Source organism: Prionailurus bengalensis, unplaced genomic scaffold (genome assembly GCF_016509475.1).
Source record: "Prionailurus bengalensis isolate Pbe53 unplaced genomic scaffold, Fcat_Pben_1.1_paternal_pri Un_scaffold_55, whole genome shotgun sequence".
Classification (NCBI taxonomy): Eukaryota; Metazoa; Chordata; class Mammalia; order Carnivora; family Felidae; genus Prionailurus; species Prionailurus bengalensis.
Window position 1 is genome coordinate 170940 of NW_025091157.1, and position 26864 is coordinate 197803.

General features: G+C 38.5%; 2 protein-coding genes and 1 pseudogene across 2 annotated transcripts in view; 2 read left to right on the forward strand and 1 right to left on the reverse strand.

Moving 5' to 3' along the window:
* LOC122478370 (ankyrin repeat domain-containing protein 26-like) overlaps positions 1-22318 on the forward strand; it is a gene marked incomplete at its 3' end in the record, with an annotated part of 140411 nt that extends 118093 nt beyond the window's left edge. The window contains exons 19-22 of the mRNA XM_043572009.1: positions 974-1007; positions 1587-1722; positions 20241-20454; positions 22285-22318. Of these exons, the coding sequence (XP_043427944.1) occupies positions 974-1007; positions 1587-1722; positions 20241-20454; positions 22285-22318 (418 nt within the window). The remainder of the gene's footprint in view (positions 1-973; positions 1008-1586; positions 1723-20240; positions 20455-22284) is intronic.
* LOC122478371 lies at positions 12652-17117 on the reverse strand (annotated as a pseudogene).
* A 20-nt stretch (positions 22319-22338) lies between the features above and the next one.
* The window catches only part of LOC122478369 (ankyrin repeat domain-containing protein 26-like), a 50814-nt gene continuing 46288 nt past the window's right edge, over positions 22339-26864 (forward strand). Inside the window, exons 1-3 of the mRNA XM_043572008.1 lie at positions 22339-22486; positions 22718-22855; positions 25000-25146. Coding sequence (XP_043427943.1) covers positions 22355-22486; positions 22718-22855; positions 25000-25146 — 417 coding nt within the window. The 5' untranslated portion in view covers positions 22339-22354. The remainder of the gene's footprint in view (positions 22487-22717; positions 22856-24999; positions 25147-26864) is intronic.

The window sequence follows — 26864 nt, forward strand, 5'->3', positions numbered from 1 at the left end:
TGTACCAACAGTGCCATTGACACAGATATTATGCTCAATAAGTATGTGTTGAATGTGGGGATAAACAGTGGAATGAATGAATGAATGAATGAATGAATGCCTGTTGAGGAACTTCTCTAGAAGAAGCAAATCTTTAGTTTATTGAAAGTAGATTTCCCATCTTGCCAAGTATAAAGTCTCTTAAAAAATGTGTAAGATTCAGAAATTGTTATGTATCACTATAGCTAGAAATCGAATCATAATATAGATACATTTGCTGTCATATTAGTTAGAAACACTGGAGTATTACTTTAACCACGTAGTATAAAACAGATGCTTTGAAGGCACATTCCTGGGTTTGAATTCAGGGTCTGTTCTTGGCCAGCGACTAGGGCTTCTTGGGCAAGTCACTTCGACTTTCTGTGCCTCATTTTCTTTCTGTGTAACATACCTAATATAATAACCTACTTCATAGGATTGTTGTGGGGCTTCAAATACCTTGAAGACATGTAAAGTGCACATAGTAATGCCTAGAGAGTAGTTGCATAGTGAGTCTCCAACACGTTAATATCATGATTGTTAAAAAGGGGTTCTTTCATATAGGGACTTAACTTGCACCTTCCAAGTAGGTTTTAGTGCCAGTAAAAGCTTATTTTTAGTAAAATGACAACAACACAAACAATGGTATTATTCCTATCAAATAATGCAAGTAGCATTAGGATTTTCCTTTGCTTTTGTTAGTTTTTACCTAACTTTAGTACTTTGTTGTGCTTGCTTCAGCAGCACATATACTAGAACTGGATAAACCTAATCCTTTGTTAATATTAGCAGTAGTATGTTTTCGATGTTGTTTAATGTTACTCTGTTGTTTAATCCCCTTTGTAGAAAATTAGTTTCAAATGCAGAGATTTTATATCAGAAACAATAGGTTTAGATACGCTTTGTATTTTAAGTATTTAATACTTGCCTGAAAACAATTGTTGTTTTTTTTCAGACCTGCAAAGAAAATTTCTAAGAAAAAGAACAAGGTAAGCAAAAGAGACAATGTAATTTTATTTTATTTATTATTTATTTTATTTTTATTTTATTATATCATTTTGATACATATTTGTTAGGAATATTGTTCAGTGGCAAGAAATTACTTTATGAAAGATGTAGTGAAAAAATAGAAAATCTTCCTTTGTTGTAGAGACATTTGCTGTGAAAAAGTTACTTAGAAATACTAGCTATGGATAACAGTGTCTTTTTGATAAAAATCCGTTCTTTTTAAAAGTCTCTATGGTTTCGCTTTTAAATGTTCATTCACTTATTTTTAAAATGTATTTTGAGAGAGAGCACGCACAAGTGGGGGAGGGGCCGAGGGAGAGGGGGAGAGAGAATCCCAAGCAGGCCCCATGCTGTCATTGTGGAGGTCAACGTGGGACTCAAACTCAGGAACCCTGAGGTCATGACCTGAGCCAAAATGGAGTCGGATGCTCAACCGACTGAGCCAGTCAGGTGCCCCTGTTTTTGCTTTTATAAAAAGATGGCTATTTATCACTTCTCTACACCTAGTATATTTTATAAATATTTGGGGGACATTTTGAAATGGTATTATTCATTCGTAGGTCAAAAAGCAAATTACTTCTATGGATGACCTTGTCGACTTCATTCAGTCATCTAAAACAGCTTCAGAGCATTGTGAGTTGCCTTACTCTAAGAATTTCATGTTGCTGATCGAACAACTTGGCATGGATTGTAAAGGTAGGAAGTCTTTTTACGTATATTTCTGTAGTAACATGTGCAACCTTGCCTACTACTGCACCATAGAGCACTGCTGTATTATAGAGCTGCTCATCTCAGAAATGCGTTTTGTATTAAAATAAAAGGAGCACTATTGTATCCTCTCAGCCAAAGACTCATCATTTCTACTGTACCTTTCTTAGTGGGAATGGCACATCTAATGTGTTTGTTAACTCTGCTTCTCTTCTGTGCCTTCACCCAGGTCAGGTCATTATTTTTCTCCCAGATGACTGAAATAACCTTAGGACTGTTTTTCCTGCCGTTCTACCTCCCAGGACCTTGGTCTACACTGCAACCATAATTAGTATATGTTTTAAAAAATGTGTCTTTCATCATGGTACCCCCTTGCTTAAAGCTTAGCTATTACTTCTCATTGCTATTAGGTTAAAGGCCACAGTCCTCTGGCTTCATCTTGTATGGTTTTACATCCTTCTTTCCGTCTGTGTCTTATCCACTGTTTTAGACGTTTCTTCCTGTGAAAGAGATTTTCGTATCCAACATTTTTAGTTCATATATGAAGTTTAGTTCATATATGAAGTGTGTCATTTGATAGTTTTGACATATGTTTACACGTATGAAATGATAACCATCATCCAGACAGTTAACATATTCATCACCCTTAAAAATCTCATGTCCCTTCATATTCCCTTATTATGAAGCTGCCAAATTGTTTTCTAAAGGAGTTGTACGGTTTTTAATTCCCACCAGCAGTCTGTGAGAGCACCAATTCCTACATACATATTCATGAACACTTAGTATTGTCAGCTTTTTAAATCCTAGCCATTCGGATGGATATTTAGTATATATCTCATTATGATTTCAATATACATCTCCCTAATAACTGATGATGGCGAGCATATTTTCATGTGCTTGTTTGCCATCTGTGTATCTTCTTTGAATTGTCCAAATCTTTGGTTGTTTTAAAAATTTGTTTGTTTTCTTAGTTTTTGAGTTTTCAGAATTCTTTGTATATCCTAGACACAGTTCCTTATTCTGTTTTCTTTTTTTTTTGGTGGTGGTTGTTGTTGTTGTTGTTTACACTGAGGCATTTTATTTGCACATATGTATTACATCGCTAGAAAAAGAATCCCAGGATTTCCCCTTCTGTGTGTTTTCATCTTCCTTCTTCATGGTCCATGATTGTAGCTGAGGTGGTCAGTATAATGAAACCAAACTGAGCAGATTATTCTGCCATTTTTCTAGATCTTTGCATTGTCCATCAATTCTGGGGCCAGTCACTCCATGCTTGCTTAACCTGCCTGTGAGTTTCACATCAATTTACCCAACTCTGTGATCATCAATGATTTTAAATTCACCACTGTAACCATGCTTCATCATCACAGTTAGAAAGTGGACAATGTCTTTGGAGCATGGCCTAGTAAGAACCTGGAGTTTGCTTCTCTCTTCAGTATTGTTATGCTCTGGGGAGCATCTGCCACGACATTCACATGCATCATGATGGTGGCACAGAAAGATGGTGGAAAGAGCTAGATACAGTTCCTTTCTCACTGCTCTTTTTTTGCAAGGTTTTTCTTCTCCCACTCTGTGACTTTTCCTTCTCTCAACAGTGTTTTTGAAGAGCAGTTTTTCTCTTTGGTGAAGTCCAGTTTACACATTCATTTGTTCTTGTATGATTGTTGTTTTTGGTTTTCATATCTAAGAAATATTTCCATAGCACAAGGTCACAAAGCTTTTCTCTCATGCTTTCTTTTAGAAGTTTTATAGTTTTAGGTCTTACATTTAGATCTATGACCCATTTTATATTCTTTTTTATTTGTGATACAAAGTGTGTGTACAAGGTCATTCTTTTGCATATGGATATCTAGTTGTTCCAACACCATTTATGGAAAAGGCTTTGTTTTCTCCACTTTATGCCATTGCTCCTTTGTCATAATCAGTTGGCCACATATGTGTGGGTTTATGTATGGGCTCTATTCTGTCTCATTGATCTCTTTGTCCATCTTTGTACCAATATTATGCTGTTTTAATCATTGCCAGTTTATAAGGATTTTTGAAATCAGGTAGTGTTTGTCATCTTGCTGTGTTCTTTTCAGTGTTCTTCCGCTACTCTGGATCCTTTGCATTTCCACGTGAATTTTAGAATCAGTTTGTCTGTTTCTTAAAACAAACAAACAAACAACAACTCTGGTGGTCTTCTGGAAATTAAGTTTAGATTATGTTGAATCTACAGATTTATTTGGGGAGAATTGGCTTCTTGACATTATTGAATCTTTTAACCCCTGAACAGAGTATATATCTCTCCCTTGATATAGGTCTTTTAAAATTTTCTCAGTAATATTCTGTAGTGTTTAATGTATAGGTCTTTCTGTCTTTTATGATATTAACCGTGATTATTTTTTATTTTCAGTGCAGTTGTAAATAATACATCTTAAATTTAATTTTTTTAATGCTTACTCTTGAGAGAGACAGAGCATGAGTTGGGGGGGGGCGGAGAGAGAGGTAGACAGAATCTGAAGCAGGTTCCAGGCTTCAGGCTCCAAGCTATCAGTACAGAGCCTGACGTGGGGCTTGAACTCACCAACGGTGAGATCATGACCTGAGCCTGAGCCCAGTGCTTAACCAGCTGAGCCACCCAGATGCCCTGAAATTTTAATTTTTGATTCTTTATAGCTAATATATAGAAATACAGTTGATTTTTGTGTAATGATTCTGTATCCTCCAACCTTGATAAATTTATATGTATAGATATATTTAATATTAGAGAGAATACATGAGCAAGGGAGAGGGGCAGAGAGAGAGAGAGAGAGAGACAGAGAGAGACAGAGAGAGAGAGAGAATCTTAAGCAGTCCCCATGCTCAGTACGAGCCTGACATAAGGCTCCATCCCATGACTCTGGGATCATAGCCTGAGCTGAAATCAAGAGACAGACACTCAATCGACTGAGTCATCCATGTGCCATGATAAATTCATTTATTAATTCTAGTAGCATTTTTCTTAATGCTGTCAGATTTTCTACATAAGCAAAGGTCATAAGAATTCATTTTTAACTACTATTTTACTAACAATGGTAAATATTGTAGCCTTGTAGCCAATTCATTCTCTATCACAACTAATCAGTTTTGCCATTGTACTATAAGAGCAGCCAATAGATACTGCATAAATTAATGGAAATGGATGTATTTTGATAAAATTTAATTTACCAAAACAAGTAACGTGGCCCATAGGCTGGAGTTTGCCAACTTCTATTTTGTGACCATGTCCTTGCTAGTAGAGACAGTTTCACTTCATTTTCTATCTGGATGTCCTTTGTTGCTTTATCTTGTTTGATTCCATTGGCTAGAACTGCTAGTATAGTGCTGAAGAGAGGAAGTCATTCAGTGAATGTCATTCCTGTCTTCTTCCTGGTCTTATAGGAAATGAATGCATTCAGTTTTTCACCATTATTTATAACGTTAGCTATAGAGTTATCAAGACTTGTTTTGTTTTGTTTTGTTTTAAATCATATTGAAGCTCCCTTGTATTCCAGGATTGCCGAAAGTTTTTATCAGGAACGGATGTTGAATTTTGACAAGGAACTTATTTTATCTACGGAGATAGATATGGTTTTTGAATCTTAAACCAACTCTGCATTTCTGGGATAAACCCCATTTGGTAATAACAAATTATACCTTAGTGTATTGTTAGATTCCACCCCCCACAAACACACATGGCTGTAGTTTAATTAATTAATGAAATATAATTTATTGTCAAGTTAGCTAACATACAGTGTATACATCGTGCTCTTGGCTTTGGGAGTATATTCCCATGATTCATTACTTACATACCACACTCAGTGCTCATCCCAACAAGTGCCCTCCTCAATTCCCATCACCTATTCTCCTCTTTCCCCCACCCCTCCATGAACCTTCAGTTTGTTCTCTGTATTTAAGAGTTTCTTATGGTTTGCCTCCCTCTCTGTTTGAAACTATTTTTTCCCCTTCTATTCCCCCATGTTCTTCTGTTAAGTTTCTCAAAATCCACATATGAGTGAAAACATATGATATCTGTTTTTCTCTGACTTATTTCACTTCACATACTACCCTCCAGTTCCATCCATGTTGTTGCAAATGGCATGATTTCATTCTTTCTCATTGCCAAGTAATATCCATTGTATATATAAACCACATCTTCTTTTCCCATTCATCAGTTGATGGACATTTGTGTTCTTTCCATAATTTGGTAATTGTTGATAGTATAAATGTTGGGGTACATGTGCACGTATGAATCAGCACTCCTGTGTTCCTTCGATATATGCCTAGTAGTGCAATTGCTGGGTTGTTGGGTAATTTTATTTTTAATTTTTTGAGGAACCTCCACTCTGTTTTCCGGAGCAGTGGCACCACCCATGCATTTCCACCGACAGTGCAAGAGAATTCCCATTTCTGCACATCCTTACCAATGTCTGCTGTTTCCTGTGTTGTTAATTTTTTCTACCCTGACCGGTGTGAGGTGGTATCTCAATGTGGTTTTGATTTGTATTTCCCTGATGATAAGCGACATTCAACATACTTTCATGTGCCTGTTGGCCATCTGGATGTCTTCTTTGGAAGTGTCTATTCATGTCTTCTGCCCATTTCTTCCCTGGATTATTTGATTTTCGGGTGTTGAGTTTGGCCAATTCTTTCTAGAGTATGGGTACTAATCCTTTATCTGATATGTCATGTGCAGATATCTTCTCCCATTCCTTTGGTGCCTTTTAATTTTGTGGATTGTTTCCTTTGAAGTGCAGAAGCTTTCTACTTTGATGAGGTCCCAATAGTCCAATTTTGCTTTTATGTCCCTTGCCTTCAGAGATGTATTGAGTAGAATTTGCTGTAGCCAAGGTCAAAGAGGTTGTGGCCTGTGTTATTCTCCAGGGTTTTGATGGTTTCCTCTCTCACATTGAGGTCTTTCATCCATTTTGAGTTTATGCACGGTGTAAAAAACTGGTCCTGTTTCATTCTTCTGCATGTTGCTGCCCAGACCTCCCAGCACCATTTGCGAAAGAGCCTATCTTTTTTCCATTGGATACTCTTTCCTGCTTTGCCAAGGTTTAGTTGGCCATACATTTGTGGGTCCATTTCTGGATTCTCTATTCTATGCCATTCGCCTTTGTGTCTCTTTTTGTGCCAATAGTATACTCCCTTGATGATCGCAGCCTTGTAGTAGAGGCTAACGTCTGGGATTGTGATGCCTCCAGCTTTGGTTTTCTTTTTCAACATTACTTTGGCTATCTGGGATCTTTTGTGGTTCCATACAAATTGTAGGATTGTTTGCTCTATCTCTTAGAAGAATGCCGGTGCAACGTTGATTGGGATTGCAGTGAATGTGTAGATTGCTTTGGGTCGTTATCGCATTTTCACAATATTTCTTCTTTCAGTCCATGAGCATGGAATGTTTTTCTATTTCTTTGTGTCTTCTTTAATTTCTTTGATATGTTTTCTATAGTTTTCAGGATACAAATCTCTTATAGCTTTGGTTAGGTTGATTCCTAGGTATTTTATGGTTCTTGGTGTAATTGTAAATGAGCTCGGTTTCTTGATTTCTCTTTCTGTCACTTCATTATTGGTATATAGAAGTGCAATCAATTTCTGTGTGTTGATTTTGTATCCTGTGACTTTGCTGAATTCATGTATCAGTTGGAGCAGCTTTTTGGTGGAGTCTTTCAGGTTTTCCATGTAGAGTATCATGCCATCTGTGAAAGGCGAATGTTTAACTTCTTTGCCAATTTGGATGTGTTTTATTTCATTTTGTTGTATGATTGCTGAGGCTAGGCCTTCCAACACGATGTTCAACAACACTGGTGAGAGTGGACGTCTCTTTTATGTTCCTTATCTTCGGCGGGCAGGGTAGGGGGAAGTTCTCTGTTTCTCCCCATTGAGGATATTCGCAGCAGGCTTCTCATATATGGCTTTTATAATGTTAAGGTATGTTCTTTGTAACCCAACTTTCTTGAGGGTTTCTTATTAACAAAGGATGCTGTATTTTGTCAAATGTTTTTCTGTATTTATTGACAGGATCATATGAATGATTGTATCCTTTCTTCTATTAAGGTGATGTATCACTTTGATTGATTTGCGAATATTGAACCAGCCCTGTAGCCCAGGAATGAATCCCACTTGATCATGGTGAAGAATTCTTTCATATACTGCCGAATTGGATTTGCTAGTATCTTGTTAAGAATTTTGGCATCCATGTTCATCAGGAATATTGGCCTGTCATTCTCCTTTTTAGTGGGGTCTCTATCTGTGTTGGGAATCAAGGTAATGCTAGCTTCATAGAAAGAGTCCGGAAGCTTTTCTTCCATTTCTTTGTTCAACAGCTGGAAAAGAATCGGTATTAACTCTGCTTTAAATGTCTTGTAGAATTCCCGTGGGAAGACTTTTTGCCCAGGACTCATATTTGTTGGGAGATTTTTGATAACTGATTGAATTTCTTCACTGGTTATGGGTCTGTTCATATTTTCTATTTCTTCCCATTTGAGTTTGGGTAATGTGTGGTTGACTAGGTATGTGTCCATTTCTTCCAGGTTGTCCAGTTTGTTGGCATATACATTTTCATAGTATTCCCTAATAGTTGTATTTCTGTGGTGTTGATTGTGACCTTTCCTTTTTCATTCGTGATTTTATCTATTTGGATTCTCTTTTCTTTTTGAGAAAGCTGGCTAGGGGGTTATCAAGTTTATTTATTCTTTAAACAAAAACAGCTCTTAGATTCATTGATCTGTTCTACTATTTTTTTTGTTTGTTTTTACGGGTTTTTCTTTTGGATTCTATAGTGTTTATTTCTGCTCTAATCTTTATTATTTCTTCTAACGGCTGTAGGGTTTCTTTGCTGTTCTTCTTCTAGTTTCTTTAGGTGTGAGGTTCGATTTTGTATTTCGGATTGTTCTTATTTCTTGAGAAAGGCCTGGATGGCGACATGTTTTCCTTTTAGGGCTGCCTTTGCTGCATCCCAAAAGGGGTTGGTCTGTCATGTTTTCATTTTCATTTGCCCGTATATATTTTTTAATTTTACCTTTCATTGTCAGGGTGACCCATTCTTTCTCCAGTAGGATGGTCATCAACCTCCATGCATTTGGGGGCTTCCCAAACTTTTTCTTTTGTTTGATTTCAAGTTTCATAGTGTTGTGATCCGAAAATACGCATGGTATGATCTCAGTTCTTTTATATTTATGGAGGGCTGTTTTGTGACCCACTGTGTGGTCTGTTTTGGAGAATGTTCCACGTGCACTCGAAAAGAATGTGTATTCTGCTGCTGTTGGATGAAAAGTTCTGAACAGATCTGTCAAATCCATCTGGTCCAGTGTATCATTCAGGGCCTTTGTTTCTTTACCGATTTTGTGCCTAGGTGATGTGTCCATTGTTGTTAGGGAGTATTTAAGTCACCTACAATTTCCATATGATTATCAATAAGAATGCTTCGGTTTGTGATTAGCCTATGTATATATTTGGGGGCTCTCAAGTTGGGGGCACCAACATTTACAATTGTTAGCTCTTCTTGATGGATAGATCCCTTAATTATGATATAATGCCCTTCGCCATCTCTTGTTAGAGTCTTTGGTTTAAAATCTCATTTGTCTGATCTAAGTATGGCTACTCCAGCTTTCTTTTGACTTCCAGTAGCATAATACATGGTACTCTATCCCCTAACCTTCAATCTAATGGTGTCCTCCTGTCTCAAATAAGTCTCTTGTAGACAGCATATAGATGGATTTTGTTTGTTTTTTGATCCATTCAGATACGCTATGTGTTTTGATAAGGGCATTTAGTCCCTTCACATTCAGAGTGATTATTTAAGGATATGGATTTCATGTCATTGTGTTGTCTGGAGCTTTCATGCTTGTGGTGATGTTTCTGGTCCTTTGTAGCCTTGACAACATTCCACTCACAGAATCTCCTTAGGATCTCCTGCAGGGCTGGTTTAGTGGTCATGAGCTCTTGTAGTTTTTGGTTTTCTGGGAAAGCCTATCTCTCCTTCTATTCTGAATGACATCCTTGCTGGAGAAAGGATTCTTAGCAGCATATTTTCCTATTCAGCACATGGACTTTTTCCTACCATCGCCTCCTGGCCTGCCAAGTTTCAGCGGGCAGGTCTGCTACTACCCATATGTGTCTACCCTTGTAGGTTAAGGCCCGTTTGTCCCTTGCTGGTTTCAGAATTCTCTTTTCTCTTTGTAACTTGCCAATTTCACTATGATATGCTGTGGAGAAGACCTAGTCTTGTTGAATCTGAAGAGAGTTGTCTGTGCCTTCTGGATTTGGATGTCTGCTTCCTTTTCTCCAGATTAGGAAAGTTCTCACCTATAATTTGTTCAAGAAAACCATCTGCCCTTTTCTCTCTCTCTCTCTCTCTCTCTCTCTCTCTCTCTCTCACGCTGGAACTCTTATGATCCGGATATTATTACATTTCATTGAATCACTTAGTTTTCCCCTCATGGTCTAATATTTTCTTATCACCCTTTTTCTTGGCTTCATCATTTTCCATACTTTCATCTTCTATGTCACTTATTCTCCCCTCTGTTTCCTCCATCTTTGCTGTTACTGCATCTAGTTTATTTTGCATCTTATTTACAGTATTTCTTAATTGCTGTCACTATTTCTTAGTTCCTTGATCCCTGCAGCAATAGATTCTCTGCTGTCTTCTATGCTTTTTTGTAAGCTCAGCTGTTAATCTTACAACTATTATTCTAAATTCTTGAACCGATATATTGTTTATATCTGTTTTGAGCAGTTCTCTAGCTCTCATTTCTTCCTGGAGTTTCTTTTGAGGAGAATTCTTCCATTTCCTCAGTGTTCAGTACTTTATGTGTTTTCCTAGTTGTCATGTGTCCTGCACCTGTCAGCACTATTTTAAAAAGGGGTCGTATACTATCCAGGGCCTGGCCCTTCAATAGGTATCTTTGGAGCATGTTTCATGCTCTCTGTTGTTGTGACTCTGGTTGCTTTATTTCCCTACTCATATTTGTGGGTTGGCCATTCCAGCAGGTGTGCTTAGATTTGTTCATAATGTAAACTTGGAAAAGAATTTAAACACTGGGGGGGGGGTGATGGAAGATGCCTTATCTCATACAAAGGGAGAAATGACAGGGGCAAAGGAAAAGAGAAGAAGACAAAAAATTGACCAGGCAGAGAATCAGAGAAACTATACAACTTAATCCAGGCAGGGAAGAGAGGGAGGGAGGGAAGGAGGGAGGGAGAGAGAGAGAGAGAGAAAGGAAAATAAGAAGGAGATACAGAAGAGGTGCAGAAAGAATAGATTAAAAATCTCCATGACCTGGCCAGTTGTCCCCATGGGCCCCTGGAGATGTTTGTGTCACGCTGTAGCCCAGATTCCTAGATTTCCACATCTTCTTGCCTCACTGCTGTGTTTGAGGGATGTGGTCATTTCAGGTACCCCTACTTCTCTGCCATGTTGACACACCCCCCTCTTTAATGTAGTGTTAGACTTGATTTGTGGATGGTTTCTTCAGAAATTGTGCTCCCATGCTTATGACAGAATTTTATTTCTTACAGTATCTTTGTCTAGTTTTGGTTTCAGGTAATGCTAGCCTTATAGAATGAGGTGAGACATATTTCTCCTCTCCATTTTGGGGGGAGACTTTGTGTAGAATAGATAACATTTCTTCCGAAAATGTTGGATGAATTTACTAGTGTAGCCACTTGGCCCTGGAATTGTTTTCTGTGGAAAGATCTTTATCTAAGACTTTAGTTTCTTTTATACATATAGAGTTAGTTAGTTTATCTGTTCTTTTTTTCCTTTATTTTATTTTATTTATTTTATTTTATTTTATTTCATTTCACTTCATTTCATTTCACTTCATTTCATTTCATTTCATTTCATTTCATTTCATTTCATTTCAGTAATCTTTACACCCAACATGCGGCTTGAACTCACAATCCAGAGATCAAGAGTCACATGTTCTACCAACTTAGCCAGCCAGGCACCCTTCACTCTTGATTGAGCTTTGATAATTTCTGTCTTTCACGGAATTTACCCACTGCATCTGAGTTGTCAAATTAATTATATAAAGTTCATAATATTACTTTGTTATTTTTTTTAGTATCTGTGAATTTCCAGTAATGTTAGTTACATTACTAATTTCTGATATATTGTTAATACTTCCGTTGTTTCTCTTCATTTTGGGATCAGTCTTGGTAGAAATTTCTCCTTTTTTCACCTCCTGAAAGCATTTGGTTTCATTGATTATTCTCTCTCGTTTTTCTGCTTTCTTTCATGTGATTTTTGTCTTTATATTAGTTCCTTTCTTCTGCTTGGTTTGGGTTTAATTTGTTTTAGTTTTCTAGTTTCAAAAGGTGGAACCCAATGTCATAGATTTCAGACCTTTTTTCTTCCTCATCCTCTTCATCCTCTTCTTCTTTTTCCTCTCCTTCTTCCTCCTCTCCTTCTTCCTTCTACTCCCTCCTACTCCTCCTCCTCTCCTCCTCCTCCTCCCCCTCCCCCTTCTTCTTTTCTTCTTCTTCTTCTTCTTCTCCCTTTCCCACTCTGTCTCCCTCTCCCTCTCCTCCTTCTTTCCACTTCCCCTTCCTCTTTCCTCCTCCTCCTCTTCTTCTCTTCTCCTTCTCCTTCCTCTTCTTCATCTTCTTCTTATCCCTTTCCCTCTCCATCTCCCTGTCCTCCTTCCCTCCTCTTCCTCCTTCCTCTTCCTCCTCCTGTTTCCTCCTCCTCCTCCTTTTCTGCTCCTCATCCTTCCCTCCTCGTTCTCCTTGTTGTTGTTGTTGTTGTTGTTGTTTCTTCTTCTTCTTCTTCTTCTTCTTCTTCTTCTCCCTTTCCCTCTCCATCTCCCTGTCCTCCTTCCCTCCTCTTCCTCCTTCCTCCTCCTCCTCCTCTGTCTTCTTGCGCCTCCTCTATGCTCCTCCTCCTCCTCCTCTTCTTCTCCTCCCCCTACTTCCCTCCTAGTTCTTCTTCTTCTTCTATATACTGTAGAAATCTATTGGCATTATTTTACCAAAATTTTTCTCAATTGTGAAAAATTAAAATCAGTTCTTCAACCTTTAGAAAGAAAAAAGAAGAAAATCTCTTTACTATAATACACCATGAAAATAGGCTATCTGCTTGCCACATTGTGTGTGTGTGGGGGGGGTGTGCTTTTTTTAAATTACACTATGGCCACAATCCATTTCACACAATTTTTCAGACAGGTAAATAAATATCAAATTATTTCCTTTCAGGCCAGCCACAAAACTTTAAGGAATAGACCCTAGACATGTATGTACGTGACAGAGCAGGCTCCTGTTTGAGCTGGGCAGCTTTAGTATCATTTCCAGGGGTCAGCAATCTATGGCCCGTGGACTGAATGTGGCTTGGCTTGTTTGGGTATGGCCCTGAGGTAAGAAAAGTTTTAGATTTTTTAAAGGGTTGTAAACAAAGCAAAAACAAAGTACTATGTGACAAAAGTATATGGTCTACAAAGGTTAAAATATTTACAGTTTGGCCTTTTACAGAAAAAGCTTGCAGACCCTTCAATTATACCAATGTTATACAGAATTCAGATGGTGCAATTACAATTCCGAGATAACGTTCCTTTATTGTGACCCAGAATGTAGCAACATCCTACAAAGATGTTCCTCTGATGTCATGGGTTAGAATTCCTTTTCTCTTTTTTCTTCATCTTCACATCATTAAACTTCATCCTCATCTCTCTCTCCATGAGTGTGGAGATTTTTCAATTTTTCATTTAGTAAGGCAGCGATTGCTTTTGCATCTCTGGCATCTATTTGCTCTCCCCAAATGTTTCTCTTTGCTTTTTCATAGGGATAACATTTAACAGTCGGATAGGCTCTGATGCCAGCTTTCTGGCATGTCTGAGCCGAAGCCTGACAGCCTATTTTTCCAGCTTTCACTTTTCCTTTCATCGTCTTAGCCAAGAGCTTAAACGCTGGAGCAAAATTTTGGCAAGGTCCACACCAAGGAGCATAGAATTCAATCACCCGGTGATTTTTCCCTTGTATAACTTTTTCATCGAAAGTCTGAGCCATTAGATTTGTGGATGCTTGAGGTCGAAATCCCGTGCCCCAAATCTCTCTTCTAGCCATTGTAACTGTGATACTGAAAAGCTTTATTTGGTTTTGGGGGAGGGAATCTTATCTCAGGGTATCTCTGAACATTTTCTTGGGCACAAAAAGAATGATACTTTTGGCAGTCTATACTGCCCACAGTAACTGTCCAGTTAGTGTCCGGGCCATTCTTTTCCATTCTGGCATTAGGACTTGACATGGGTGACACCATGGGAGTAGAAGTCAACCATTCAGACTTCATCATGGTTTCTTTGTTTAGCTAGTTCATTGAAAGTGGTGGGTGTCAGGGAGGTCTCTGAAGGTTCCTAAGATCCTCTATGAATTCCAAGATCTGTTGTTCAGCGGAGTGATGTCCTTCTTATTCATGAACCTCGGATTGGTTGAATACAACTGTTGTTGGATCCGCCTAAATGTTATACATGTTACAGGGTCTCTCGTGAACCGTACCATCTAGTGTACCAAACTAAAGCTGACCACGCAGATGCTTTGATGCTTTTTGTAACTCTGGCAATAAAGCTTGACATGGTGGACACCATGGCACAAACAAATCAACAAGCCACGGTTCCTGTCATCGGCAGGAACATTTTGAGGTCCAAGTGTGGCAACATGAGAATTACCACTTTCTTTGGCAAAGGCTAGTATATCATATAGAATCTTCTTTCCATGATGAATTTCATATTCTTTGGTTCCTTGTCCTTTAAATACTGCTAGACATGGCTGAAATACAGAGAGATTACTACAGATGTCTGGTGCAGAGGGATAGTCAGCCTTGCCAACTTGAATTGTTCACTTTTGAGTAGAGTTTTTAGTTCCCTCAACTCAGGATCATTTGGATTTTCATGTTTTCCGAAACTAAACAATAAGAGCCACCGATGATGAGCCAATCGATCCGTTAGTGTATTTGCCAAAAGTAGCTCAAAATCTGGAAGACTGTGCATGATTTCCAAATCTATTTCTCGAGCATCCAATGAATTAAGGAACAAAACGCTGCTTTTCTCTCTGTTATTTAATGGGGCGCCAGAGGAAAATAGGCAGTAGTACTTGTGATAATATCCAGACTTTTACAAAGTTTGTCCTGGGTGGCACAGTCCATCCACCCTACATTAACCAGACCATCCAACATGCCCCTGAGCCTGAGTCGTGTCTATGAAGTTAAACAATCTCCTCCTTTGCAACAAAAAGTGATCAGCTGGCCAATACTAGCAGCAAAAGCAGTTTCTATGGAGTGAACACAATTTCCTGTCCATAATTCCATCACTGGGTTTCTAACGTGCTGCATGGCGAACTCACCAAACGTTCCTTTGATCTGTCCCCGTGATATTTCACTGTGGCCATTCCAGACCTAAAAAGGAAGAGGCTGGGAGATCCGTTGACTCCTTTCATTCAGCAAAACATTCTATCATCACCACAGTTAACAGCACCAATTCAAAGTAATCCATCTACTTCTTTAACACAGTCTCTCCATGTGGGAGCTAATTCATGGCAGTGTGACCATCCTGGGGAGTAAAAGTTCACAAACCACACTTCTCCAGAATGAACAGCAGCATCCACTTCTCTTCTATTCAATGTCATGCTTTCAAGATCATCATCACAAATACCAAAATCATAACGATCATAATCCCAGCTTTCATACGGGCCACCTTCTGGATCATCTGCAAGTCCCTTTTCTCCGTATTTGTCATACTTTTCCCACAGATCTTCATCTTTGAGTACTTCATATGCTCTATTTATCTTTGAAAATCACTCTGTACATTAGGATTATACATTTGGTTGGTTGGTTGGTTATTTATTTATTTATTTATTTAGTGTTTATTTACTATTGAGAGAGACCGAGACGGAATGCAAGTGGGTTAGGGGCAGAGAGAGTGGGAGACACAGAGTCCAAAGCAGGCCCCTGGCTCCGAGCCATCAGCACAGAGCCCGACGCAGGGCTCTAACCCACAACCTGTGAGATCATGACCCGAGCGAGCGGAAGTTGGACGCTCAACTGACTGAGCCACCCAGGTGCCCTGGGTTATTCGTTTTGGTTTTTTGGGTTTTTTTTTTTGTTTTGTTTTTTATAAGGATGTAGCTTCAATGCCAACTTCGTGAAAGCTTGTCTTATCTCTCTACTGTTTGCAGTCCTGGATACTCCAAGTAAACTGTAAAAATGCTGATCTGTTCCCACGAAAATGGCCATATACACTATTAGGAAACAGAATGACTCTTTTCAGGTCCCGGAGGTAGTCATTTTCGTTGAAGCAGACTCCCATTCTTTCTCTGATACAAGTTCTGATGAAAGTGAACATTCAGATATACAGCTGGTTCCAACTGAGAGAATATGCAGGTTTGAGAACTTGTGTTCACGTTACTCCAAGAGCAAATCAAGCACCATGAAATTTTCTCCCAAAATGTCAATCTGTGTAGGCTCAGTAATCTCCACTTCCTCAGATCACAAAAGATATAAAAATACTTTCAGGAATCTAACCTTCTTAACCTTCTGTTTCTCCTTTCTTCCTTGAATCCTAAATGTCTAAATCTTCTCCTTACCTGCGAATGGTCTCTGGCTCATTTCTAACTCCTTGTCATGCAACCAAAACATACGTTTTTAAAGTATAGCGGTGGAGAGTAACAAATATTCAGACTAAAATAAGCAACCAGAGGAAAATCGAGAACACATTGTCCAATACCACCATGGGAAAAGTGGTTCTCCTAGGGGTCCTTCTCAGCGTGGGTGTGGTGGACTTGATCTGCGCCAAGCTTCAGGGCCAGGTGGAAACTGCCGGTAAACGCAATAGGAAGGATTTCTGGTTGCCATCAGCCCAGAATAGGATGTGGGGAGAGGGGAAGGATGGGGACATCCCATGAGAGAGACTGCTGGCATATGAAGTCTCCGGCAAGACTAGGGTGAAAAGAGCCTGAGTAACTGAGGCTTAAGTGAGAGAAAGGGTCGCAAGAAGCTGGGAAGCGAAGTCGGAAGAAGGGTGATGATGTAGGTAGTGAGAAAAAGATGGGGAGCTAGAACACAAAACCCATGGCAGGGGCGGAGAGGAAGGGAGGGGAGACAGGTGCAGAGGCATTGGGCTCTCCCTTCCAGAAGGACCATGCCTGTGCCACCGCCGCCGCCTCTCACTCCAGCAGAACCCGGGGCCCGGCCCATGCCCACCTCAGTCTAGGGGGGTCTCCTCCTACGGCTACTCCCCCACCTTCAATTCCCGGCATTGGCGGAACCCGCCCCCACCCACCCAAGTGCCTGCTGTGCTCTGTGAACAAAGCACCTGCTCTCCATCCACTGCCAGGGTGGGGCGGGGCAGGGCAGGGTGCCTTGGGAAGCTGGGGGAGGAGCCACAAAGGCAGCAAGGAGCACCGCACTTCCCTGTTCTTTTTTAATGTATACATTCAGTGCTATCAGTCTTCATGTGAGTGCTACTAAAGCAGAACTCTACAAATTCTACTATGTTTTCATTTTCATTCAGTTCAGAATCCTTTCTAATTTTTTTTTTCTTTTTTCATTACTTCTTTGACCCAGGAGATATTTCGATGTGTTCTGTAGTTCACAAATAGTTGAGTATTTTCCAGAGATATTTTTGTGCTTGATTTCTGATTTGATTGCTTTGTGGCAGGGAACACACTATTATGACTTCAGGCCTCTTGACTTCTTCCTTTTATTAAGATTTATTTTTGACCCAGAACATAGTCTTTTTTGGTAAGTGTTCCATAGATCCTTGAGAAGAATAGTGGCGGCCAAGTCTACTATGCCCTTGCTGATGTTGAGCGTGTTGAAATATCAGACTATAATTTTGAATTTGCCTATATCTCTTTTCAGTTCTATCAATTTTGCTTCATGTACTTTGAAGCTATTAACAGATACATGAACATTTAAGATTGCTCTTAATTGACCTTTTTATGATTATATAATGACCTGTTGTTTATTGCTGGTAATATATATATATATATATATATATATATATATATATATATTGCTTGAAACTGTTTTGTCTGCTATTCATATAGCCACTCTAGCTCAGCCTTCTTTGGTCAAGTGTTAGTGTGGTATATCATATTCCTGTCTTTCGAACAAATTTCTGTCTTGACATTTAAAGTGCATTTTGTATAGGTGGCATATAGTTGAGTCTTCCTTTTTTATCCATTCTGACAGTCTGCGTTTTAGTTGAGGCTTTTAGACCTTTTTCATTTACTGTGATTTTTTTTTCAATATATGAAATTTATTGTCAAATTGGTTTCCATAGAACACCCAGTGCTCATCCCAAAAAGTGCCCTCCTCAATACCCATCACCCACCCTCCCCTCCCTCCCACCCCCCCATTAACCCTCAGTTTGTTCTCAGTTTTTAAGAGTCACTTATGCTTGGGCTCTCTCCCACTCTAACCTCTTTTTTTCTTTTTTCCTTCCCCTCCCCCATGGGTTTCTGTTAAGTTTCTCAGGATCCACATAAGACTGAAAACATATGGTATCTGTCTTTCTCTGTATGGCTTCTTTCTTCTTTTTTTTTTTATATATTTTTTCAACGTTTATTTATTTTTTGGGGGACAGAGAGAGACAGAGCATGAACAGGGGAGGGGCAGAGAGAGAGGGAGACACAGAATCGGAAACAGGCTCCAGGCTCTGAGCCATCAGCCCAGAGCCCGACGCGGGGCTCGAACTCACGGACCGCGAGATCGTGACCTGGCTGAAGTCGGATGCTTAACCGACTGCGCCACCCAGGCGCCCCTGTATGGCTTATTTCACTTAGCATCACACTCTCCAGTTCCTTCCACGTTGCTACAAATGGCCATTTACTGTGATTTTTGAGATAGTTGATTTGAATATGTCATCATGCTGTTTGATTTGCATTTGTCCTATCTGCTCCTTGTTCCCGTTCTCTTCTTTTTCCGCTTTCTTTTAATGGAGTAATTTTTATGATTCAGTTTTATCCATTTATTTATTTATTTATTCATGTATTCATTTATTCATGTATTCATTTTTTCACTTATTTATTTAGGCTTCCTAGCTAGAACTTTTCAATTTTGCTGCTTTAGTGGTTGGTTAGGGTTTATAGTCTATGGCTTCAGCATCACAGTCTCCCTTCCAGTAATGTTATACCACATCGTATAGAGTTTAGGCAAATCACAAGAGTTGGCTTCCGTTTCTTCTTTCCTAGACATATCCTTCCTGGGTCAGTGGGATTATAGTTTTCATGAGGTGTAGGAAGATTTGGGCCATATTTTTTTCCTGTCCCTTTCCCCTGCCTCTTTGGGCAATTGTATATTTCCCAGTTGAAGTTTTCTCCCAGGTTTCCAATGTTAAACTTCAGTCTTTTGTTTTGTGATGTCTAATATGTGTTTATTCCTACCCATCGTATTGTTCATGGCTAACATAATTTACATCTCTGTAAGTACTATTTGGTTTTTAAAACAATAGCTGCCATGCCTCTAGTTATCTTTTCATGCTTTGTTTGGAGATATAGTTAAGTTACTTACAAACAGTTGGATCCTTTAGTCTTGCTCTTACAAATTATTGGAGGAATCCAGAGTTGTGATCAGCCTAAGACAAATTATGAGTTTTTCTATCTTAGCTAATGTGAATAGATACTGTCCCTCGTGCTGTGGGAGCACCAGGCAGTGTTTCCTCTACTCTTCAGATTTTTTTCCCTTGATGACTTCCTTCCATGTATGCACTGGTTGTTACTCTGCTGAATAGCCAAAGGGGACCCTGTGCAGATGCCCAGGGTTCTTTCTGTGTCCTGCTTTCTCCTCTCCTGGATGCTGACCTGTCGTCTCTATCTGCCTTGCCTTCACCAGACTCTCAGTTTTGCCACCACGACTCAAGGAGTCTGGTGAAATCTACTTAAATAATTTATGTCTCCTGTGATGTAGCCTGAAAACTCTCTCAAGGCAGTGAGCTTGGGCATACATGTTAGGCTAACGTGTTTTGTTTTCAGGGATCATTGTCCTTCATTGTCTGAAGTTCTGTGTCTTGAAAATCATGTTAAAATTGTATTTTGTCTGTTTTGTTTTTGCTTGCTTCAGGTAGGAAGATCAATCAGTACGTGTTACCCCATCTTGGCCAGAAGCAGATTACAGTGGAACTTCGGCACATGCTCTAGACTGTCGAGAGTGCTTGTCTTCCTCCTTTGCTTAATTGTCTCCTGCTCATCCTTCATTCCTCAGTATAGTTATCTCTTCCTCAGGGACATCTATCTTCCTTGGGCCCAATCTAGATCAAGTTATGATCACAGAACTCTGTCTTCTAATAGGAACTATCTGAATTTAGAATTACCATTTGAGTTGTCTTTCTCCTTCACTAGACTTTAAGCTAATCGAGAGCCAGGGGTCTTCTCTATTGCATCTGTAGAGCTGAGTATAACATCTTCCATTGAAGGTATATATTTACTCAATGTGTCAATGAGTGAATTGAAGATGCACAGGCCTGTATATGCAAAAAGTACTCATCTATTTTATTTCTGTTTCTTCTCTGATGCAGATTATGCTGGCTTCTTGAAAATCCAAGATATACGTGTTTCCTATGAGAAATTAAGGAAACTTAACAAAAAGCACTGTAAACTTCTTATGGGAAAAATGACAAAAATGGACAAAATGGTTAGTGCACTACAAAACGAGCTACAGGAAGCCAAAGACATGATATCACGGTTAGAACATCAAAAAGTGGAATGGGAACGTGAATTCTGCAGTTTGAGGTACAGCATCTTGGCTTTAAGGAAATATTTCAACTGTTTCCTTTTATACTACAGATGTGTAGGGGCAGTTTTGTAATTGCTGACTTACCTTATGGGATTTTCCTGGAAAGAATACTTGTTTAGTGTTGTGAGGTGTGCGATTCTTGGCAATAACACAGCAAGTTCCTAACAGTGAATACTTCTAATACGTTAATGTATATTCCAAATCACAATTTTAATGGCCATATGAAAGTCCACCATTGTCCAAGAAACATCATTATTTAAGAGATTGAATTCTGCTTCTTTTTCATCTCTCTGTATTTTAATTAATGCTCTCAGGGATGTCTTTTATATAAATCTGTTTCTACATGTCTGGTTACTTGCTTGGAGTCAATTCTTCAATATAATGTAATCTGGTTAAAGTATAAAAATTTTTAAAAAGGTCTTTGATCCATATTTTTAAATTGTTCTCAGGAAAGTTTATATTACTTTCTGTACCTACCAACAGAGTATAAAATGGTCATTTTTCTCAAGACATTAAAATTCGCCAAAATTGATTCCATTTGCATCTTAACATGCAGGTGTTAAAAGGTAAAGTGGGGGTGCCTGGGTGGCTCAGCTGGTTAAGCATCTGGCTTCGGCTCAGGTGATGATCTCGTGAGTTTGAGCCTTGCTTTGGGTGGGCTCAAGCCCTGATTTGGTTGAGCACGAGCCCCGCTTCGGATGAGCTCCTCTTCTCTCACTCTGTCTCTCCCTCTCTGTCTGCCCCTCGTGGGATTCTGTCTCTATTTCCCTCTCTCCACCCTCACTCACTTGAGTCATCTCTCTCTCCATAAAAAATTTAAACAAAGTAAAATGGGGGCGCCTGGGTGGCTCAGTCAGTCAAGCGTCCGACTTTGGCTCAGGTCATGATCTCAGGGTTCGTGAGTTCGAGCCCCACATCGATCTGTGTGTTGTCAGTGCAGAGCCCACTTCGGATTTTCTGCCTCCCTCTCTCTCTCTCTCTGCCCCCCCTTTGTTTGCATGGGCTCTCCCTTTCTCTCTCAAAAATGAATAAACATTAAAGAAAAGTAATACGGAAAGTGGTTACTGAGAAGTTTTTTCAGCATCTCTGTCATAGGTAGATAAAATTAATTCAAAAGTGTATGCTGAAAGGTCATATTACTCTTTATTGTTTACTTAATTAATACGTATCCTGTGTTGTTCTAGAAGGGATGTTTAAGTGATTCATAAAGTAGGTAATCATCAACAAGGTAAGTTGCAAGTGTTGTGGAAGAAGAAACAAAAAGCATAGGCAACAGCTATTAGACTCGTCAGCGTAGTCTTGGATGACAGTAATCTGCACGCGTATGTTGTGTAAACAACATCCACAGATGCTCTCTTTCACTGCACATCATTTTTGGAGGTACCTGTAAGGTTTCGTCAAGTGGAAATTTTATTTCCAGTGAATTGATAAACTTGCTTATAAACAGCAACTTCTCTTTTTAATGAGAAACTGAATTATCTGTCCTATGGAGGAATAATTATACCTGTGGGAAAGGGGGTAATTTTCAACTCTAACTTTCCTGAATAATTTCAAACTTCCTTTCCTACAACATCTACCAGAGTTATTACTGACTAAAACTAACGAAGTTGCATAATGCTTTCTTCTGGCTTCTTTTCAACTGTATAATATATGGTTTGGAAGAGATTGAAGTGACAAATTAAAAACATGAGCCCTACAAGGAAAACAATTGGAGACCATAGAAATTTTTCATTTGGATAATAAGCCAACTTATGTGGAACCGTATCATAAAATGAACTTTTTATGTCTAACAAAACAAATTTTAAAAGAAGCACATGTAATTGCAGATGTACCTTAAAACAAGAAGAAGAAGAAGAAGAAGAAGAAGAAGAAAAAGAAGAAAGAAGAAATACTGATATGTTATATGAAAATATTAGGGAAAAGTTAAGAAGGAAAGAAGACGAATATAAGAAAGAAGTTGAAACAAAACAACAAGTTGAACTCGCTCTTAGAATGCTAAACACGGAATTGAAGGCCACAAAAAATCAGGTAAATCAGTTTTTGATAAAAACTGTATTTCCATCTATATTACATAGTGTAATATTATACATATATATTTTATAGTATCCCTTTGACTCAATATATACTATTTAGGTTTAAAATAAATTAAAACATGGGATCATGTTCTTTTGAACATTTTTTTTAAAGTTCTCCTCTTCAGCTTTTGACCTTCTTTTTTTAACGGTATGAGACCAGAATCATAATGAAATGTGTCTCCAGGTTGTAGAAGAGCGCAGTGACACTCAGTGGCAACTTTCTCCAGAACAGAAGGCCAGAGTCTTACAAGATGGAAGTCTAAACAATCTCTTTTGCAAGCAAAAGGAGCTAGAAATGGCTCATAAGAAAACTAATTCTAAGGTATCTTCTTTAGTTATTTTGAAGTACATGTGTGTATGTATTTGTATACATTCTATTTTTTAGTTATTATTACTTTTTTCTCCGTGTGTGTGTGTGTGTATATATATATATATATATATATACATATGTGTGTGTATATGTGTATATATATGTGTGTATATATATATATATATATATATGTATGTACATATGAAACTGAACTCTGTTCATCATGGAAACTATAGAGGATTTTAAAAGCACATATATTTTGTGGAGGGTCATGGGGGACGGTGGCATTTTTGCTTCACTGGATACAATAATATTCTTGATTAAATGCACTGTCTGCAACAACTAGTGACATTCATAATGTCCTCGTCCAAAGGAGAGGCTTTTATTACTTTCTGTAGGAATTGATGAGCTTTCCCTAATCTCAAAACAATTGCTACTAGCAACATGTGTTTTAGTTTTGAACAGTTACTTCACTGCCTTGATATATTAATAGTTTAGGTGAACACTTCCGCTAATGGACAGGAGGACAAGTGTAGCCAGTTCACTGATCATATTTTCGGTATCAAGTCTCCTACTTTTGAGAAAAGTAACACTTTTGCTTCAAGTAGCATCCTGTTTCATTACAAGGAACTTTTGATAACAATGGTATGCTGTGGTATATACTTAATGATAATTTATTGATAGGTATTTTATTCCTAATAAAATAGCTGAGTGTATTTCCCCTCTTTTATATTTATTACTGTTTTCAACATGAAAGGAAATGCAAGTTGTTGCAGCAGTAAATCATCTCATGGTTTTCTAAGAGATGTATAAATTTCCCCTTATTTCCTATGAGTATTTTGAAATACAAGACTTCTTTCGTACTTGTGTATTTACACTAGAGAAGTGGCAGTGGTTGGTGCAAGAGCACTAGTTGTGGAGTGAGAAGACCTGGGGAGAGTCCTGCAGCTCACCGTTTTAATCTCTCCATTCTAGAATTGTGATAACCAAATGAGTTCATTGATGTATGTAGAAGTGTTTCTATTATAGTACAGTGCCTAGATTTTTCAGTTACCAATAGATATAATTCTTATAACTGACTATAGAAATGGTAGCAAAGTAGATATCTATGAAATATTCTCAGGAAAGAAGAATTTTAGGAAATTTAATCTGTCCGAGTATATGCAGAGCTAAGGATTTTACTGTGGGGTCGCTGTGTTCGATATCTACTGTAAACTCAATTTTTAAGTATAGTCAGATTTATTAATCTTTTATTTTAGGCCTTCTGGTTTGTTGTAAATCAGAGAAAGGCTTTTCCAATTCTGAGATTCTGAACACTTTTCTCACAAATTCTTTTTTACTTTCATGCCTTCATTATCTTCAGTTCAAGTTCTGAACTTTTGGGAACTTATGCTTGTCTAAAATTTGAGATTTGGAGCCAACGTTATTTTTTTCCAGTTGGATATTCACTTACTATAATCTTCCTTCCTTCCTTCCTTCCTTCCTTCCTTCCTTCCTTCCTTCCTCTTTTCTTTTCTTTCTTTCTCTTTCTTTCTTTCTTTTTTTCTTTTCATGTTTCTTTATTCGTTAGAGAGAGAGAGAGAATGCAAGAAGGGGAGGGGCAGGGAGAGGGAGTGCGAGAATCCTGAGCAGGATCCTGACTGTCAGCACAGAGCCTGATGCCAGGCTTGAACCCACAGAATGTGAGATCATTCCCTGAGCCAAAATCAAGAGTCAGACACTCAGCCAACTGAACCACACTGGCACCCCCTGCAACCTTTTCATTGTTTAAACACAGATTATACTTTCATTTCAAAGAAAATCATGATACTGCCATTTTATTGAGTGCTATCTGAAAATGTGCTTGGTTTTACTTAGCTTTCTGATAATCATGAGAAAACACAAGATCGGTTGCATAAAAACCACCTGTTGCAGGATGAAATTGTCGTGCTAAGACTGGAAAGAGACACCATAAAATATCAGAACTAGGCAGGGAGATAACACCTTTTGTGTCTCTAACTGAATTCAGTGAACAGGAATGTGTATGTGTTACAAAAAGACGGTGAATTGATGTATGTGTTGATATTTCTCAAAGTACGTATGTGAGAGTTGTCTATTATTAACATAATTTAATAATAAGATGATTTAGAAAATCAGTAACAGAAATGTCTTATTAGGTAGTTGCGAGACAACTTCAACAAGAACTGGCTGATACTCTGAAGAAAAAGTCTATGTCAGAGGCTTCCCCAGAGGTTACGTCATATCTTCGTCTGGAAGATGAAACACGGGATCTCAAGAAGAAATTAGCTCAAATCACAAGTCAGGTATGTAGTAAATGTAACCTGTTACCACCTAACTTATAGCTCGTTAAATGATATAAAGTGTTTTAGGATACCAATTTCCATGGACCGCATTCTTTGGTATTTTCATTATAATTAATTTATTATGATTTCAGTCCCTTTACAATACATTTATTTCGTCAACTTCTGCCTCTCCTTCTCCTATTTGTGTTATACATTGTTTTCTTATAATACTTACTCTTAGGAAAGTTGAGGCTTTTGTATCCTTCCTCACAGAAATTGAGAGACTTTTTTCGTTCTTTGTTTAATTTAAATTTTTTTTTGACATTTTATTTATTTATTTTGAGAGAAAAAGAGTGAGAGAGAGTGTGTGCATGCGTGTTAACAGGGGAGGGGCAGAGAGAGGAGAGAGAGAGAATCCCAAGCAGGCTCCATGCTGTCCGTGTAGAGCCAGTGTGAGGCTCAGTCTCTATGAACCATGAGATCATGACCTGAGCTGAAAGCAAGAATTGGACGCTTAACTGACGTAGCCACCCAGGTGTCCCAAGAGACTTTTGTCCCCTACTAAACAATGTTTTTTAATGATATCTCTATTACCATGATGAGGCAAGCTGGATCAAATCAGAAGATAATGTTTAATGGGATGTTTCAGATAATTGTCTTAGTTCTCATCTTCACTTTTGAGAAGAATGCATATTGATTTCAGGATGACTTGTACAGAAAGATCACTTAACAAACCACTTGAACTTTGGCATTTCCTTCATTTTCTTTGCCTTTTAGACATATTGTCAAAGCACGGAAATATTCAGATCATGTATAGTATGGGCACCCAAAAGCGAGAATTAAGAACATTCTCTGTGTCCTGCCATTGGGTTTTTTTTAAAGCTATTTTGAGGTACAAAACACATACCATAAAAGTCACCCATTTGCCACGCACAGTTCACTGTCTCTGTGTACACTCGTGCAGCCATCACTGCCATCAAGTAGAATGTTTTTGTCACCCTGAAAGGAAACCCTTACCCGTTGCCCCCAGCCTCAGGCAACCACCAGTCTACTACTTGGTCTCTCAATGGAGTTGCCTCTTGTGAATATTTCATATAAATGGAGTCACACAACGTGTGGTACTTTGGGACTAGCTACCTTTACTTAATGTTTTCTGGGTTCATCTGTGTCGGTTACAGCTTATATCAGTGCTTCATTTGTTTCTATTGTCAACAGTACTCCATTGTGGGTTAAGGCCCTTGTTCATTCATCAGTTGATGGACCTTTGGGTTGTGTCCACTTCTTGCCTATTAATACTGCTGCTTATGAACATTTATGTAGTTCTTGTGTGGACACCCATTTTAAATGTCTCTGCCATCAGATTTTATCCTCTGAGTTAATTGGGTTGATTTCACCATGTCTCAGCCGTTACACATGCTGTCCTTACTGTCTTTTTAGTTTCTGTTCCTCTTGAGTAAACCTATGTTATTCAGACTTGGCTCACAGTCTCCTTTCCAATGAACTTTCTCTGACTGTTCTAACTCCCATTAGCTTTAACTCTCTTGACACTTGTCATCTAGCCTGTGCAGAACAATTCAGTCCTTTATTTGACATTGTTTTTATTTTTTTCATGACAGGTAATTTCGTCTTCCTAAGTATACATTTAAGGGATAGTAATATTTGATACGGGTGGTACTTAACCTTGTATAAATTGAAAATACTTTAACTTAACAGTTTTTCCGATAAAATTAAGTACTTTC